Below are 16,200 nucleotides of genomic sequence, written 5' to 3' on the forward strand. Positions count from 1 at the left end.
TAACCCCACTGGACCCAGTATCTATCCCCACTGGACCCAGTATCTAACCCCACTGGACCCAGTATCTAACCCCACTGGACCCAGTATCTAACCCCACTGGACCCAGTATCTAACCCCACTGGACCCAGGTCCCAGTATCTAAAACCCCACTGGACCCAGGTCCCAGTATCTAAAACCCCACTGGACCCAGGTCCCAGTATCTATCCCCAGGTCCAAGTATCTATCGCCACTGGACCCAGGTCCCAGTCTCTAACCCCACTGGACCCAGGTCCCAGTATCTAACCCCACTGGACCCAGTATCTAACCCCACTGGACCCAGTATCTAACCCCACAGAACTATCAAGCCCCCATGGACACAGATTAAAATTACACTTTGTACACTTTGAAACTGAAATTTATTGAAGAAAATAACAAATATTCATTAAAAGGTTCGAGCACAGTTCACATCTGTTCATTATTTATAAAGCAGTTTTATTTTCAGCCTACAAAAAGGACACAAGTTTTTTTTTTGTTTAAACAGCCACAATGGGAAGAATTAACATTTTCTTCGGAGTAATATGAAGGAGGCTCTATCTATAAACCAAAGGAAATAGGTACACAATACTGTACTATGCACTGTCCGCATACCATCTTCACAGTGATTCCCGCTCAAGGGATATGGGGCCAGAGTTCAAAATAGGCTCTAGAAACAGCTCCAAATACGAGCAACCATCAAATCACCTCCCAGTTTCATGAACAGATTTTTAAAATCAAAATATCAGCCCACATGTAAGGATATTCAATGGTTATTGCTGCCACCTTAATGCCAGTGTTTTTGTTGAATGGGGAGTGGGTGGATTTCTGCATAACCGCTTTCTATAGTGTTTAAAAATAAATTAAATCCTAAAGCATGTCCTTTGATAAATGCAGCTTCTTGGGTAAGGGTATTATCAGAACACAAATTGCTAGAACTGGGTTCTACGCAGGTTTTCACTGATGTGTTAACTAACTTTTATTCTTTCAGATGTTGACAACATGCTGTGTATTTCCAGCATTTTGTTATTTTCATTTCAGAGTTTTAACAATCAACTTTGCTTTCTTTTTCCAATAAAGGACATGCATGTAGGACCGACTTTAACGGGTGGACTATGTAAATTTGAGTTCTGAAATCAAACCATGCTAAACCAACTCCCATTCTCCACCCTCTTAAAAAAAAAATGGCAGGGCTCAAAATAACATTTAACATTGATTTGCATCAATGCAATGCAGAAATTCATTAACATTACTACAATGCATAAGTAAGACCCATTAGACAGCTAACGGATTTTGATTTTTTAAATCTGTATAATTGGCCATCACCACTTTCAGGTATTCATTGTCGGTTGCACAGCACCGTCAGTGGTCCAAGCCAAAGTGCAATGGGAAGCCACAATGGGAAGAATTAACATTTTCTTCCAAGCAATATGAATGTATTACTTGGCGGGGGGGGGGGTGGGGGGGGTGGAGCGTGTATGCCCATTCTACAGTGCAATTTTGCCATGTTATGCCAGTTATTTTGAGCTCTGTAATTATGCTGTCATTTTAAAGCATGCTAAGTGACAGTTATAACCACTCACTGCTGTTCTTCACACATACTTTGACACTGTTTGGTGCTCGGTAACGCGAATCTCACCAATAGAAGTTCCTTAAGAATCCCGGGGATGCTCTCAAAAAGAAAATGCAGAAGGTATTTTGTAGAATTTTCCAACAGCTGTCCCAGATCTCCCATGCTCATGTTCATAGTGGCAAAAGGTGAAATGCCAATGCATGAGTGTTGGGCAGAGTCTGCAGTCCCCAACTATAGTGCTGCATGTCTGCAAATATCTCTCAATTCATTTACACTTTTTACGTATAAAGTTGTTGGTTGACACTGAGGAATGGAATTATTTTCCATTTTAAGCATTCAGTACCACCAGGTACTCCTAGGTCAGATATAGCACAGGTTAAATTAAAAGTAAAGCTACTTCGACACTGTCCTAACAATGTGCCTTAACCTTAATTTCAGAAAAATACCCCCTACTGCATTGCATTTTTTCATTTCCCACACCATACCACCTCAGTGAGATTGTCAACTTGGCTTGGTGACTGTGGATCCACAGCATAAAACAGCAATAAGAACTGGCTTCAGACTAGCTTAAATTCAATTCTGGTATGACAATTACAGCCGAGAGAGGAATCTTCAATGTGAACTGGAGTCAAACCCAAGTCCCAGCAGTGAAAAGTCAGTGTCTGTAAATAAAACTAGAAGATCCTACTGCGTCCCTGCAGGAACTACCTTCACACTTTTTATCACAAAGTTTAAAAGGACAGTCACTGGGAGCATAGCAGACTCTTAAAATAAGTTTTTTTCACTGAGCACTTTGCTCAGGACTAAAGCTGAGTGGCCATTGACTTGGTGTCCAACAGACCCACTTGGCATTTCTGCCTATTCCATTGCTCCAAAAACTATAATACGTCACATGGGATGACGGTTGGCAAATTAATAAAATAACATCTTCTGTAGGTAATTTAACATTTAATTTTTAGCCTTGTGTAGTGGCAGACACTAGGGGAAATGTAATTTTTGTCAGCCTTCCCTGGAGTTCCCTTCCATATGAACAAAGATGTCCTATCTCAGCAGCTCTGGACAGAGTGATGAAACACAGCTATGAGTGAAGAGGCTTTACTTCCCAGGCATTATTGGTTCATTTCATGGATGCTCTGTAGCTGTTTTTATTGTTTACAAAGGATTCACTCCAATAATACCAGCATTGTCACTGATAAATTCACGGCACAGCCCCAGCGCTCAGCTAATGTATTCTGGTCAACTCCTCAACTATTTTTATCAGATCATCTACAGTTGCTTCTCTTTTCATCCCACTTCCGTCATCAATCTGAAAATAAAAGCAGCCATGTAAGACTCCATTCCCAACACACCATGAACCACAATACTAAAGCAAAATACTGCAGATGATGAAATACTGAGCAGGTCAGACAGCATCAGTGGAGAAGCAGAGTTAACGTTTCAGTTCGACGACCCTTCATCAGAACTGGAAAAAGTTACTTTACTTTAAAGTTAATCCGGTCGCCTGTCACCCTCCGCTCCACTCCCATTCTGACCTCTCCGTCCTCGGTCTCCTACACTGTTCCAATGAAGCTCAACGCAAGCTCGAGGAACAGCACCTCATCTTTCGTTTAGGCACTTTATAGCCTTCTGGACTCAACATCGAGTTCAACAATTTCAGACCATAACCTCTGCCCCTGTTTTTTTTCCTCTTTCCCACGGCAGCTGTTGTTGATTCTGCCATTTACACCTTATCTAGACTCATCTTTTGTTTTGTTTTTAAAACTTGCCCCATTACCATCTCCTTTTGCCGTGCACCATCATCCCTTTTGTCTCTTCTGCATTCCATCCTATGACAGACCTTCCCTTTTGTTCTTTCCTCCCCTCCCCCCAACACTTGCTTAAAAAACTGTTACCACTCTAAGTTTTTCCAGTTCTGACGAAGGGTCATCAACCTGAAACGTTAACTCCGTTTCTCTTGCCACAGATGCTGCCTGACCTAGAGTATTTCCAGCATTTTCTGTTTTTATACCCCATGAACTATCCAAGCTTCACCCATGGTAAAAACTATAGAATAATCAAGAAAGTGCCAATTGCGGGGCAGAAGACCTGCCTGCTAGTTGCCAACTCTCAAAGTCACAAGCTCCTAATCAGCAAAAGACTCGAAACAGGTCCGCAGCAAACACAACAATGTCATGTTGCTGAAACTCCTTCAAAAAGGAATTAGCTAAATATTTGGCTGGGGATGGGATTGCTGGTTGGACACATAGGTACAGAATGAGAGTCAAATAATATACAGATATATTGGTTTCTGTACTATTGAGGATAGTTGTGTTATCTATGGAGGGAATTGTTGGTGCAAAGGAGGAGACACGGGGTTATTAATGGAAATAAGGGGACAGAGAATATTCTGAAGTTTTGCCTTATTATCTTTGGGAGTCAGGGAGTAACTGCAGTACCTTCGCTCGGGAAATTTAAAGGATGAGGCAAAAACCGTGATAAGTTTGACAATACATAGTCTGTTGAAAGAACAATCCCGATAAGCTAAATATCTTTTTCTTCTTCCCGGTTTATGCTCCCAATTTTCAGTTTATCATCAGACCATGATATTTCCACAGATGGTTTGCAGAGGAATATATGTGATGTGTTGCTCTTTGGGGTTCAGGATAAAATTACAAACTACAAGATCAAAGTCTAATCATTTTATAATTGTAGTCGAAACCATTAAATTGGTTGTCAGATTTTAAGTCACTGTCTAACATAAATTATTGCTTATAAAAGCCACGATTTCAATTCTATCTGTGGATAGATTGATGTGTCTATTCTTTCTTTGGTCAAATCTTATGACTATAACTGTCAATGTGCAATGTGCCCACGAAAAATCTATGTATTAATACATTAAATATCTTAAATCTGTGTGCACTTCCTGTCAACATTTTCTCATTATAAATTCTTATATTCACATTTGTAATTCAAACTGCCGATGTAAACTGGTCATGTTGTAATTACGCCCACCAACCAATGGAGGCGCTAAAGCACTACTGGTGCCAGGGAGGGTGTTATTACAGCACAAGAAGTTTACATAGATAATTTCCATTATAAATATGCAATAAATAATAAAGGATGAGCACCTTTTCCATTCTGGGAAAATGGAAGATGAACAGGTCATTCTGGAGACAGCCAGAATCAGTCTGCTACCCTCAGCAACCTGGTATAGAACAAGCATGTCCCATTATTACAATTTCTCTTGGCGTATTATGTTGCAGTTGTGTTTGTGCCATCACCCAGTAAATGGTACTCCTAGTGTATCCCGCATAGCTCCCTGCATGTTAATGTGCTGTGGGATAGTGCAGTAGTGATGTCTCCTCAGGCTAGGTGTGAGGAATTTCACATTACAGGCAGGTAGGTACTTTTGAAGATTAGATTTGAGAGAACTTTTCTATTTGGTTTTTGGAGTGAAGCTGGGTCTGAAGCACACGAGGAAGTGACAGCATGTTTTGGCCAATCGAGCAATTAAGAATGGGAGTATTAAAGCTGCTTTAAAAAAATTACCTCATCTGCAAAGACCTCATGTTTAATTAGTTACACAGTCACACATTACCTGTAAGCCTGCAGCCACCTCCTGCATTTTAGGTCGGCTGAGATCCAAGAAGCTCTCAATAAGGTCTCCATCTATGAATCCTGCAGCAGGTTCAGTCTTCCTCTCGGAGTGAAATGATCTCCAGGTAGAGAAAAGTCAAGGAAGAATTCTGTTGAACAGCAGTTAGCATAAAACAGCAAAGACAGGCCACATTAGATCTGCTTTACACAGAGAACATATAGGAGAAGGAAAACGAACAATCCCCACCTATCTCTAGTCACCGCATCCTTTAATCCTGACAACTTCTGGTGTACAATTTCACAGAGGCTCAGAGTATAGAGTAGTGAAAGTGCAAGAACCAAGACACTTTAAGTTACTGAGGTGACATTACCTTATATGGACGTCACAGGACAGTTCACGTTTTTCATAGGAAACTCATGTTTTATGAAGTGTTCACAGCCCGACAGCACTGTAACAAATCTGAAGTGGCCCCTCATGCTCAGAGTTTATGTGGAGCAAACTGTGGAATTTATATTCCAACTCTGTCCAAAAAGGTTTGAAGAAAAGCAGAAAGACCTTAGAGAGATTGCATTTAGAAAAACAATCGAAGTATTGCAATTTGTGCTAGTGCCCAATGGACTTTTCAAACAAGGCTTTCCAGTTAACAGTTAAGTCCTCGACCATACAGATGGTTAGGGCTGCACCCATACTTAATGACGTTACAATAACTTCCTTCAGCCTTTAAAAAAACTCAAGGAACAAGGAAAATATTTTTTCAAGCTACTCTCCTCGCCTACTGAAAAATATAACAATCTCAAAGTCTTGAAAGCTTTCTTTAACAAGGTTAAATTTTTACCTCTAACAGATTTGTGTCAGGTCAGGTCTTCTTACCGTTCAGCCACTATGGTGGTGACACCAGTAGTGAAGTGTCCTGTGTATCCTGAAGCAGATCCACAAAAACCTTACAGGTTCTATGATTTGAGAGCACCCTGTGAGTGAATCCAGAGCTGCTGACTGCCTGCCAGATTCTAGGAAGGAATGGGTAGCAGCTGGGTATGCATTACTTCCCCTTTAATAAAACCATCAATCCCATGTAAAGGGATGACTTCACAGAAAGGATATAATGAATGTTCAATCTTGCCCACGCTTTTGATAACTTTATTCAGTCGATTTTGGACTTCCAAAAGGAAGTTATACCAACTCTCAGACAATGAGGTAACCAAACCTGTAAAACAAAAGTCAATGAGATAACCAAACCTGTGAAACAATACTGAGTATATTAAGAGTTTTTCTAAAAAGCAATGAGGTTGCAGTATTGACCCTGTTGAGACGGAGAGGCATTATTCTTCACTGTCTTCTGATTTTTTTTTTGTCTGCTCCCTATTAGATTTTTAGGAGACTTTGTGCCGATTGTTTTGAAAATGCTTTTTTGCCCCTGCAGCTCTTATCGTAGAACAATGACTTTTCCATAGCCAAGTTTTTTGGAGAATACTTGCCAGCTTATTTTTTTTTTCGGTACACAAGGACTGTGCCTCCGAGCCATCCCATCAACAGCGGCAGAGGCTCACAAGTATGGGTCAGCTCCGTCACCTCCTTTCCAAAGAGCACAACCTTTCCCACACCCACTTAGACAGTATGATGTCCATTTTGTCAACCATGAAGGGTGCTGAACCACTCAAACCCTGAATGCATATTATGCCTCCATATTGGGTTGACTTACCAAAGGTCGTCATTAAAATCTGCCACCAAGCTCATGGTCTACAGGGCTGTAGTGATACCCGCCCTCCTATATGGCTCAGAGATGTGGACCATGTACAGTAGACATAGAAAATAAGTGCAGGAGTAGGCCATTTGGTCCTTCGAGCCTGCACCACCATTCAACATGATCATGGCTGATCATGCACTTCAGTACCCCATTCCTGCTTCAAAGTGATGTCTCCGCAAGATCCTGCAAATCCCCTGGGAGGACAGATGCACTAACGTTAGCGTCCTCGACCAGGCCAACATCCCCAGCATTGAAGCACTGACCACACTCGACCAGCTCCGCTGGGCAGGCCACACTGTCTGCATGCCTGACACAAGACTCCCAAAGCAAGCGCTCTACTCCGAACTCCTACACGGCAAGCGAGCCCAAGGTGGGCAGAGGAAACGTTTCAAGCCTCCTCTGTAAGCTCCTCCAGCACCACAACCCTGCAATTCTGGTCACTTGTGCTTCCCCTATTTTAATAGCTCCACCATTGGCTGCTGTGCTTTCAGCTGTCTTGGCCATAAACTCTGGAATTTCCTCCCTAAACCTCTCTGCCTCGCTACCTCTCTCTCCTCCTTTAAGACACTCCTTAAGACCTACCTCTTTTGGAAATCTGTCATATTTCCTTTTGTGGCTCGGTGTCAAATTTTGTTTGATTACGCTCTTGTGAAGCGCCTAGGGACATTTTAGTATGTTAAAAGGTGCTATGAATACAAGCGGTTATTGTTGTTGCAGGAATAAACATTCTATGGCAGCTTTTGTGCTGCTCACCTGACCTTCAACCTTCCTGTACAAACTCACCAATCATGCCGTTGACTGTGCCAAACAGCACCGAACCCAGTGTTGGTGTGGAGGTCTCACCAAGATTCTGCATCACCAGAGATCCATGACAGAACACATTGACGAACTCGCCGAGGTGGAACAGCCCCACTTCTTGGAGATGCTGCCTTTCCTCATCTGTAGTAGCCGCACTGAAAATAAAAAAGGACTGTTGCTGCAAATTCAATTTAAACGTGTTTGTTTCATTTTATGGGCAGAGGTGGTAGAGCTCACTGCAGATCCAGTATAAAACTTGCATTTCTACTGTGCTCCTCACAGAGACAGACATCTCAGAACACTTTACATGGTTAGGAAAACATTCAACACTCAGCAGAACACAAAAATTGAAAAGTTAAGGGAGGTGCCTAAAGCATGGTCGATGAGTATTTTTAGGTTTCTAGAAGAAGAGAGGAATGAAATTAGAGGAATTTATTGAAGGCTTGGATATAGTGGCAGAAGGAATAGTGACTGATGGTGGAATGGAGTGTAGGAGGAACAGAGGATCAATAGAAAAGGTCACAGAAATTTGGAAGCCAATTCACTGGGATATGGAAAGCCATAATGACAGGGGCAAGGGGATTCTAAATGAGCTGTAATTTGAGGAAGGTGAAGGTGGGAAGGTTGGTTGGGAAAATGTTTGAGAAGTTGCGTCACAAGATGATACAAGCACATATTACTGCAGAAGATAAAGGTACGCGGAGTCAGAGGAAATGTATTAGCATGGATAGAGAATTGGCTGGCGAACAGAAAGCAGAGAGTCGGAATAAATGGGTCCTTTTCCGGTTGGAAATCAGTGGTTAGTGGTGTGCCACAGGGATCAGTGCTGGGACCACAACTGTTTACAATATACATAGATGACCGAGAGGAGGGGACAGAGTGTAGTGCAACAAAATTTGCAGATGACGCCAAGATTAGTGGGAAAGCGGGTTGTGTAGAGGACTCAGAGAGGCTACAAGGAGATTTGGATAGGTTAAGCGAATGGGCTAAGGTTTGGCAGATGGAATACAATGTCGGAAAGTGTGAGGTCATCCACCTTGGGGAAAAAAAAAACAGTAAAAGGGAATATTATTTGAATGGGGAGAAATTATACATGCTGTGGTGCAGAGGAACCTGGGGGTCCTTGTGCATGAATCCCAACAGGTTAGTTTGCAGGTGGAGCAGGTAATCAGGAAGGCAAATGGAATGTTGGCCTTCATTGCGAAAGGGATGGAGTACAAAAGCAGGGAGGTGTTGCTGCAACTGTATAAGGTATTGGTAAGGCCGCACCTGGAGTACTGTGTGCAGTTTTGGTCACCTTACTTAAGGAAGGATATACTAGCTTTGGAAAGGGTACAGAGACGATTCACTAGGCTGATTCGAGAAATGAGGGGGTTACCTTATGATGATAGATTGAGTAGACTGGGTCTTTACTCGTTGGAGTTCAGAAGGATGAGGGGTGATCTTATAGAAACATTTAAAATCATGAAAGGGATAGACAAGATAGAGGCAGAGAGGTTGTTTCCATTGGTAGGGGAGACTAGAACTAGGGGGCACAGCCTCAAAATACGGAGGAGCCAATTTAAAACCGAGTTGAGAAAGAATTTCTTCTCCCAGAGGGTTGTGAATCTGTGGAATTCTCTGCCCAAGGAAGTAGTTGAGGCTGGCTCATTGAATGTTTTCAAGTCAAAGATAGATAGATTTTTAAGCAATAAGGGAATTAAAGGTTACGGGGAGAGGGCGGGTAAGTGGAGCTGAGTCCACGACCAGATCAGCCATGATCTTGTTGAATGGCGGAGCAGGCTCGAGGGGCTAGATGGCCTACTCCTGTTCCTAATTCTTATGTTCTTATAGTAAAGAGTTTTATCAGCATTGTGGGGAAACGGTGCAAATGGTGATCAGCGATGTTTGAAGTGGAATAACTGATCTTGGTAGCCAAATGGATGCGGCCGAGGAAGCTCACCTTGAAATTAAGCAGCACACCAAGTTTGTGCATCGCTAGTTTAGTGCCACCTGGGGGGAGGGACAGGGCAGATGTTCCTTCCACAGAATGATAGAATGTGAATTTGTATCTATAATCTCTCAAATAAAATCTTCATTCCCTGTGTAGAGGTACTGACAGCAGGCAAGAGGGTGAAAATACAAAAAGATATTGCAAAAACAAGAACAAAAATATGTAATTCAGAATAAAATGTATGAAATAAAAAATGCAGCCCATACTGATAGGATTTCAGCCCAGTGGCTAATCTTCTGGTTCCAAAGATAACTAGCAGAGCTTGTAGGTTCTACTAGCGACTGATTATCAAAACAACTATTTAATCTGCTGGATCCAGAACCCAGGTATTTTCTTTTAGAAACAGAATCAGAATGATGCTGGAGACAGGTAGACAGAGCTCAATGGTGGTGGAGGTGAGGAAGTGATCAGTAATGGCCTTGCTTATGTTATCCTTTGAAGTGGCAGGGTACCACTTGATGATAAGTCCGAGGATGAGTGAGGGCTGGAGAGTGGAAAATTGACAAGCATCGGTAGAATTCAAGCGTTGGTGTATTTAAGATATCATTGTGCACATTTGCAAAGTGTTCAGCTCCTGCATCCTGAACGTAAAATAAATCAGATCAACCATTTTTTAAATGAAGCAACTGGAACTGCATTTTTAGATTTGACTTTCAATTTTCAAAGTTGCCTGACATCGACACCCCAAAACTGGTCTGTCTGGTTCAAAACTAGCTGGGTATTCACTCTGCAAGAACATTCTTCCATATTTCATCTGATGACCCCAGGTCCAAGGCCAAAGTATACTTGCCATACAATGGGTTGAAAGCTTTAAAGGCGACACACAGAATACATACGGATGTCAGAACCTGCTCACCTGTCTTTCTGACAAACAAATAAGTTGAAGGAGTTTTCCGCACCCAGAAAATTATCGTCATCTAGTATCTCGACAGCACTCATCCAATTAGGGTTGAAGTCTCGGGCAATCTTGTGTAAAAATAAAGGAACAAAATCAGTTTTAAAGTCTCTATTTCATTAATATACCAGTACAAATATCAGACATATGTGTTTCTAGTACCATCAATGAGACATTACACCGAGGCACTACCCACTTGATGGCAATGCTTCCAATCTCCTGATCAACATTTATCTCTAAAGCACCAGCACAAAATCAGACATTAACTGGTCATTTACCTCAGTGCTATTTGTGGGACTTTCCTGTGCACAAATTGGCTGTCGCGTTTGCCGACAAAATAAATGTGACTACACTTCAAAAGTATTTCAAATTAACTGAAGTGTGTTGGGATATCTTGACGACATGAAAGGGGATATAAAATGTTTTTTTTGCAATGGTGAAGACAGGTTAGGGAGATTTCTTCTGGTTGAAAAAAGTGACAGGACTCTTAAAACAACCCTCTAACCACGATTTCGGCGCACTCTGGCCCAATGCTTACTTCATATGTCTCTGCTTTTAAGAGCAACATTTTGTTGTACAGCTGGAGTGTGGAGATGAAGGGATACGAACCACATACTTCTACACAGACACAAAGTGCTTGTTTGATCTTAGCCAAAGCATCATGATCATGAAGATTCAGTCAGTCATAGATTTTAGTGGAGTAATTGTGGGCGTGAAAATTCAAACAATCCACCATAATGGAGGGGACCCAACTACAGCAGACATTTGAAACTGGCAGAAAAGCAAGTGTACTCAAAATTTCCAGAATTACTCTGCCTTTTGTCACCCTGCTCAGCAACACTCATCTGTAATTCTACAAGCGCAATCAGCTGGCACTGCAACACCAGGCCTTACTGGCAACTCCAGTAGCCAAATCAAGCTGGCCAACTACAGTCCTTAGCTATCGGAGTGTATACTATAGACAGTCTGTACTCACCTATAAGCAATTACACCCTCTTTAAAATTAACCCAGAGTCTGCCTGAAGGATGCCAATGAAATCAGTGGAAGTTAGTACAAATTGACTATAGTGGAGGTGGGAGTAGGGGGGGGAGAAGAGAACTTTTGGCCAGCTCTTTCCAATCCCACCACGGCAACTAGGGGAATTTAAGTTCAGTTAATTAAATACATTTGGAATTAAAAAGCAAGCATCAGTAAAGGTCTCCATGAAACTACCGAATTGTTGGGATAAACCCAACTGGTTCACCAATGTCCTTTAGGGAAGGAAATCTGCTGTCCTTACCTGGTCTGGCCTATATGTGAATCCAGACTCTCAGCAATGTGGTTGATTCTTAACTGTCCTCTGAAGTGGCCTAGTACACCACTCAGTTGTAACAAACCGTTACCACAAGGACTGCAGCAGTTCAAGGCAGCAGCTCACCACCACCTTGTCAAGAGCAATTAGGGATGGGCAATAAATGCCGGCCTTGCAACGCCCACATCCCATGAACGAATAAATACAAACATTTTTTAAAAATCTGATCCACATCTGGGAGGGAAGTTGTGAGCCAAGAGAGCAGCTAATTAATCAGCTGTTGTAGCAGCGCTGTTCCCGCTGGCAGGAAGACCATGTTCTAAAACACAAAAAACACTTGCAGCCTGAAATTCCATGGGTCGCCCATTACCTACAATTATTTTTATGGATAGTTAAGAACACAGGTAATGCAAGTGTGAACACCTTTCCACTGTATATCCTCCTAAACTTTGAAAAAAATGCAGCTGTGCAATTAAATGTTCTGTCCTTCCAAACATGGGCTGTGCCTGGAGAGAGCATTTTGAGCTATATAACACCAAGGTGAATCAAAGATGGTTACAGGTTTGTTACTGGGAATATAAGTAGAGGGAGAAACATCAGATGATGAATTGAGAGCATCACCAGTTGTATTGGAAATAAAAACAGAAAATGCTGGAAATACTCAGCAGGACAGGCATCATGTGTGGAGAGAGAAAGAGTTAACGTTTCAGCTCGATGCACTTTCGAAAGGTTATCGCCCTGAAACATTAACTCTGCTCCTGTCTCCACAGATGCTGCCTGACTGCGGAGTATTTCCAGCATTTACTATTTTTATTTGAGATTTCCAGCATCCACAGTATTTTGCTTTTGTACCAATTGTATTGGTACCAATATGCTAATTAAGTTTTAGTAAAGATACTGTCTATCCACGAATTCATGCGCTCTGCTACGCAATCCCTAAATCCTTTTAACTCTGATGCTTTCCCGGCTAGCTATCTTGGGACTGAAAGACGACAGGAATGAAGAGAGCGCTAAAATGATTGGATGTCCCAACTCTCAAACCTCCATTTCAATGACGTAATATCAAAGCTGTGATCCCTCCCACCCTGCTGCCTGAAAAACAGCATCAAAGCACATATTCAAGACAGAAACATAGAAAATAGGTGCAGGAGTAGGTCATTCGGTCCTTCGAGCCTGCACCACCATTCAATATGATCACGGCTGATCATTCACCTCAGTACCCCTTTTCTGCTTTCTCTCCATACCCCTTGATCCCTTTAACCGTAAGGGCCACATCTAACTCCCTTTTGAATATATCTAATGAACTGGCCTCAACAACTCTGGTAGAGAATTCCACAGGTTCACAATTCTCTGAGTGAAGAAGTTTCTCCTCATCTCGGTCCTAAATGGCTTACCCCTTACCCCTTAGACTGTGACCCCTCGTTCTGGACTTCCCCAACATCGGGAACATTCTTCCTGCTTCTAACCTGTCCAGTCCCGACAGAATTTTATACGTTTCTATGAGATCCCCTCTCATTCTTCTAAATTCCAGTGAATATAAGCCTAGTCGATCCAGTCTTTCTTGATATGTCAGTACTGCCATCCCGGGAATCAGTCTGGTGAACCTTCGCTGCACTCCCTCAATAGCAAGAATGACTTCCTCAGATTAGGAGACCAAAACTGTACAGAATATTCAAGGTGTGGCCTCACCAAGGCCCTGTACAACTGCAGTAAGACCTCCCTGCTCCAATACTCAAATCCTCTCGCTATGAAGGCCAACATGCCATTTGCTTTCTTCACCGCCTGCTGTACCTCATTCATGCCAACTTTCAATGACTGATGTACCATGACACACAGGTCTCGTTGCACCTCCCCTTTTCCTAATCTGCCGCCATTCAGATAATATTCTGCCTTCGTGTTTTTGCCACCAAAGTGGATAACCTCACATTTATCTACATTATACTGCAACTGCCATGCATTTGCCCACTCACCTAACCTGTCCAAGTCACCCTGCAGCCTCTTGGCATCCTCCTCACAGCTCACACCGCCACCCAGCTTAGTGTCATCTGCAAACTTGGAGATATTACATTCAATTCCTTCGTCTAAATCATTAATGTATATTGTAAATAGTGCACGTCTGTGCAGACAATTTCTGTAAGGGTCGGCCCGAGTCAGATGTGCATACTTTGAGTGTTTCGCAGTAATGAGCAGTTTCAGTTTGAGATAAAGTAGACCAGATCTGAGACGACTGGGATCTCTGAAGCAAAAGTTTAAAAAAGTACATATCTCTGTTAGTGGCCAACATTACATGAAGCTGCCAGGTTTGACCTGCGAGGAGATCAGTTAGCTGGTCCAGATCAAGGCAACAGTTCGGGTGTCAAAACTGGTCTCAGCATCCCCAGGTTAGGGAAAGTGGGGGAAAATAAAGCAACCACGGTTCTCACCCCTCATCAGTGATCCTCGACTCAGAAATGTGCATGTAGACTTTGGGTGAGGATAGAACCAAACTCTGCTGTGATGTCCTCCATGGATGAACATCCTCCCGACACATATTTCTAGGCCCAACATGATGGACTAACAGGAGTTAGCTCTTTCAGAGCAGCAGGGAAAACGCAAAGAAAAATATGATGTAAACTCAAGTTGAATTATACCTCTTCAAAATTCCCTTCCATTGGTTTATATGCAAGCAGCAGCACTGAGCGCATCAAGTCTCCCACCAGGATAAAGTCTCCCTTTGTTTTCAGGTAGAGGGCCATGATATTATTATAATGGTTGCATTCTGTGCGTAGCTCTTTCTCAGCAGTCCATTCATATAATCGCACCTAGAGTGAAAATCATACTGTTACTTCATCATATCTAGTATAGATCAGAGTAAATATGCTGATGCACCTGATCAAAATAAACTCAAAGTGATGAGACAAATGAATAAGCAAGCTGCTATTAGGATTTCAGTTAAGTGTAATGTTAGATGTGTGAATTTTCATTCTATGAAGAACACACAGTGGTATAATTATATATTACATCTTTCCAAAATTGTAGTGTGTCTGGAGTGAACATTTTTGAACTGTATGATACTAGAGTGAAGTAATGGCGATTAAAAGTCTGCCACAGACTTGTGTGAAGTGATTCAAGATGTTTCAATGCGATAACGCGTTATAGAAACATAGAAAATAGGTGCAGGAGTAGGCCATTCGGCCCTTCTAGCCTGCACCGCCATTCAATGAGTTCATGGCTGAACATTCAACTTCAGTACCCCATTCCTGCTTTCTCGCCATACGCCTTGATCCCCCTAGTAGTAAGGACCTCATCTAACTCCTTTTTGAATATATTATATAAATGCAAGTATTATTTATTTGTATCACTCAAGGGAACGGAACTGTGTAATTCTCAATCTATATATCTGCAAGTATCATGTGCTTTTTAAGATACCGCCACAGAAAAAGCACACACATTTTATTTAACTAATTTTGAATAGTTGCAGCCCTAGATTTAACTGGTTAAATTAGTAATTGCATTCTCGTATTGTGAAATTTAACTGGAGACAAAACCTCGCGGAGTGGCGGAGCTGGTTTTGACTGCATAGCTCGCAGTCTGAAACCAAGTGGAACTGAGGTTTTAATTCTTCTTCCTCCACCCCAGGAAAGAAAACAAAAAAAATTAAAAATACACACAAGGTAACCCAAGCCACAGTTACACACCCTCTCGTGTCAAGTGAAAGCTTAGTGAGGGATTTTGTGCAGCAATAAGAGACCCATTAGAAGGGGAAGAGCAAAGTTAAATATATTAAACCACAAAACATGTCAATTTCTAATATTAATAGGGGGAAAAACTTCCACTCAGCCCAATTTTCATACAGAAACACAATAGCCAACACCACAGAATAATTTCCGCTCACCAAAAGACCATTCTAAACATGCAGACTCCCTGCCACTCCAGCAAAAAAAGATTATGAGGAATCTTAGACTTATGTACCGTGCTATTGATGCTTGCCAACAACTTGCCATTAAACTCTACCATGGAATATACGGCACCTTTTACTTCTTTTTCTGCTACTGTCTGAAGTTTACCTGTTGAATGAAACAATATGGTAGTTAATAGAATATAATTTCTGGTGTTTTAAAAACAGAATCCATTGATTCGGGTGTGATCCGGTGTACACAAAAACAGGTCTGAATCCTGTAACTGTATCTACACTTCTCTACTGGTACCAGATCTACTCCAACGATATTGCAGGAGAGGGAAGGACAAAGTCTATCTAAAATCTACTGCTATGTCTGGAACAGGGAACAACAAAGATGCAGTTCCAGACTGATTCTGGATCTATTCCCAAATCTGCA

The 16,200-nt window shown here is 42.0% G+C and overlaps 1 protein-coding gene across 1 annotated transcript in view; it reads right to left on the reverse strand.

Moving 5' to 3' along the window:
• Window positions 1-450: 450 nt before the first annotated feature.
• Window positions 451-16,200, reverse strand: part of ddb1 (damage-specific DNA binding protein 1) — a 101,892-nt gene continuing 86,142 nt past the window's right edge. Inside the window, exons 21-27 of the mRNA XM_070899793.1 lie at window positions 15,836-15,930; window positions 14,515-14,685; window positions 10,554-10,663; window positions 7,690-7,859; window positions 6,264-6,366; window positions 5,163-5,286; window positions 451-2,891 (exon numbers count right to left, since the gene is read on the reverse strand). Of these exons, the coding sequence (XP_070755894.1) occupies window positions 2,808-2,891; window positions 5,163-5,286; window positions 6,264-6,366; window positions 7,690-7,859; window positions 10,554-10,663; window positions 14,515-14,685; window positions 15,836-15,930 (857 nt within the window). The 3' untranslated portion in view covers window positions 451-2,807. The remainder of the gene's footprint in view (window positions 2,892-5,162; window positions 5,287-6,263; window positions 6,367-7,689; window positions 7,860-10,553; window positions 10,664-14,514; window positions 14,686-15,835; window positions 15,931-16,200) is intronic.

This window comes from Pristiophorus japonicus, chromosome 14 (genome assembly GCF_044704955.1).
Source record: "Pristiophorus japonicus isolate sPriJap1 chromosome 14, sPriJap1.hap1, whole genome shotgun sequence".
Taxonomy (NCBI): domain Eukaryota; kingdom Metazoa; phylum Chordata; class Chondrichthyes; family Pristiophoridae; genus Pristiophorus; species Pristiophorus japonicus.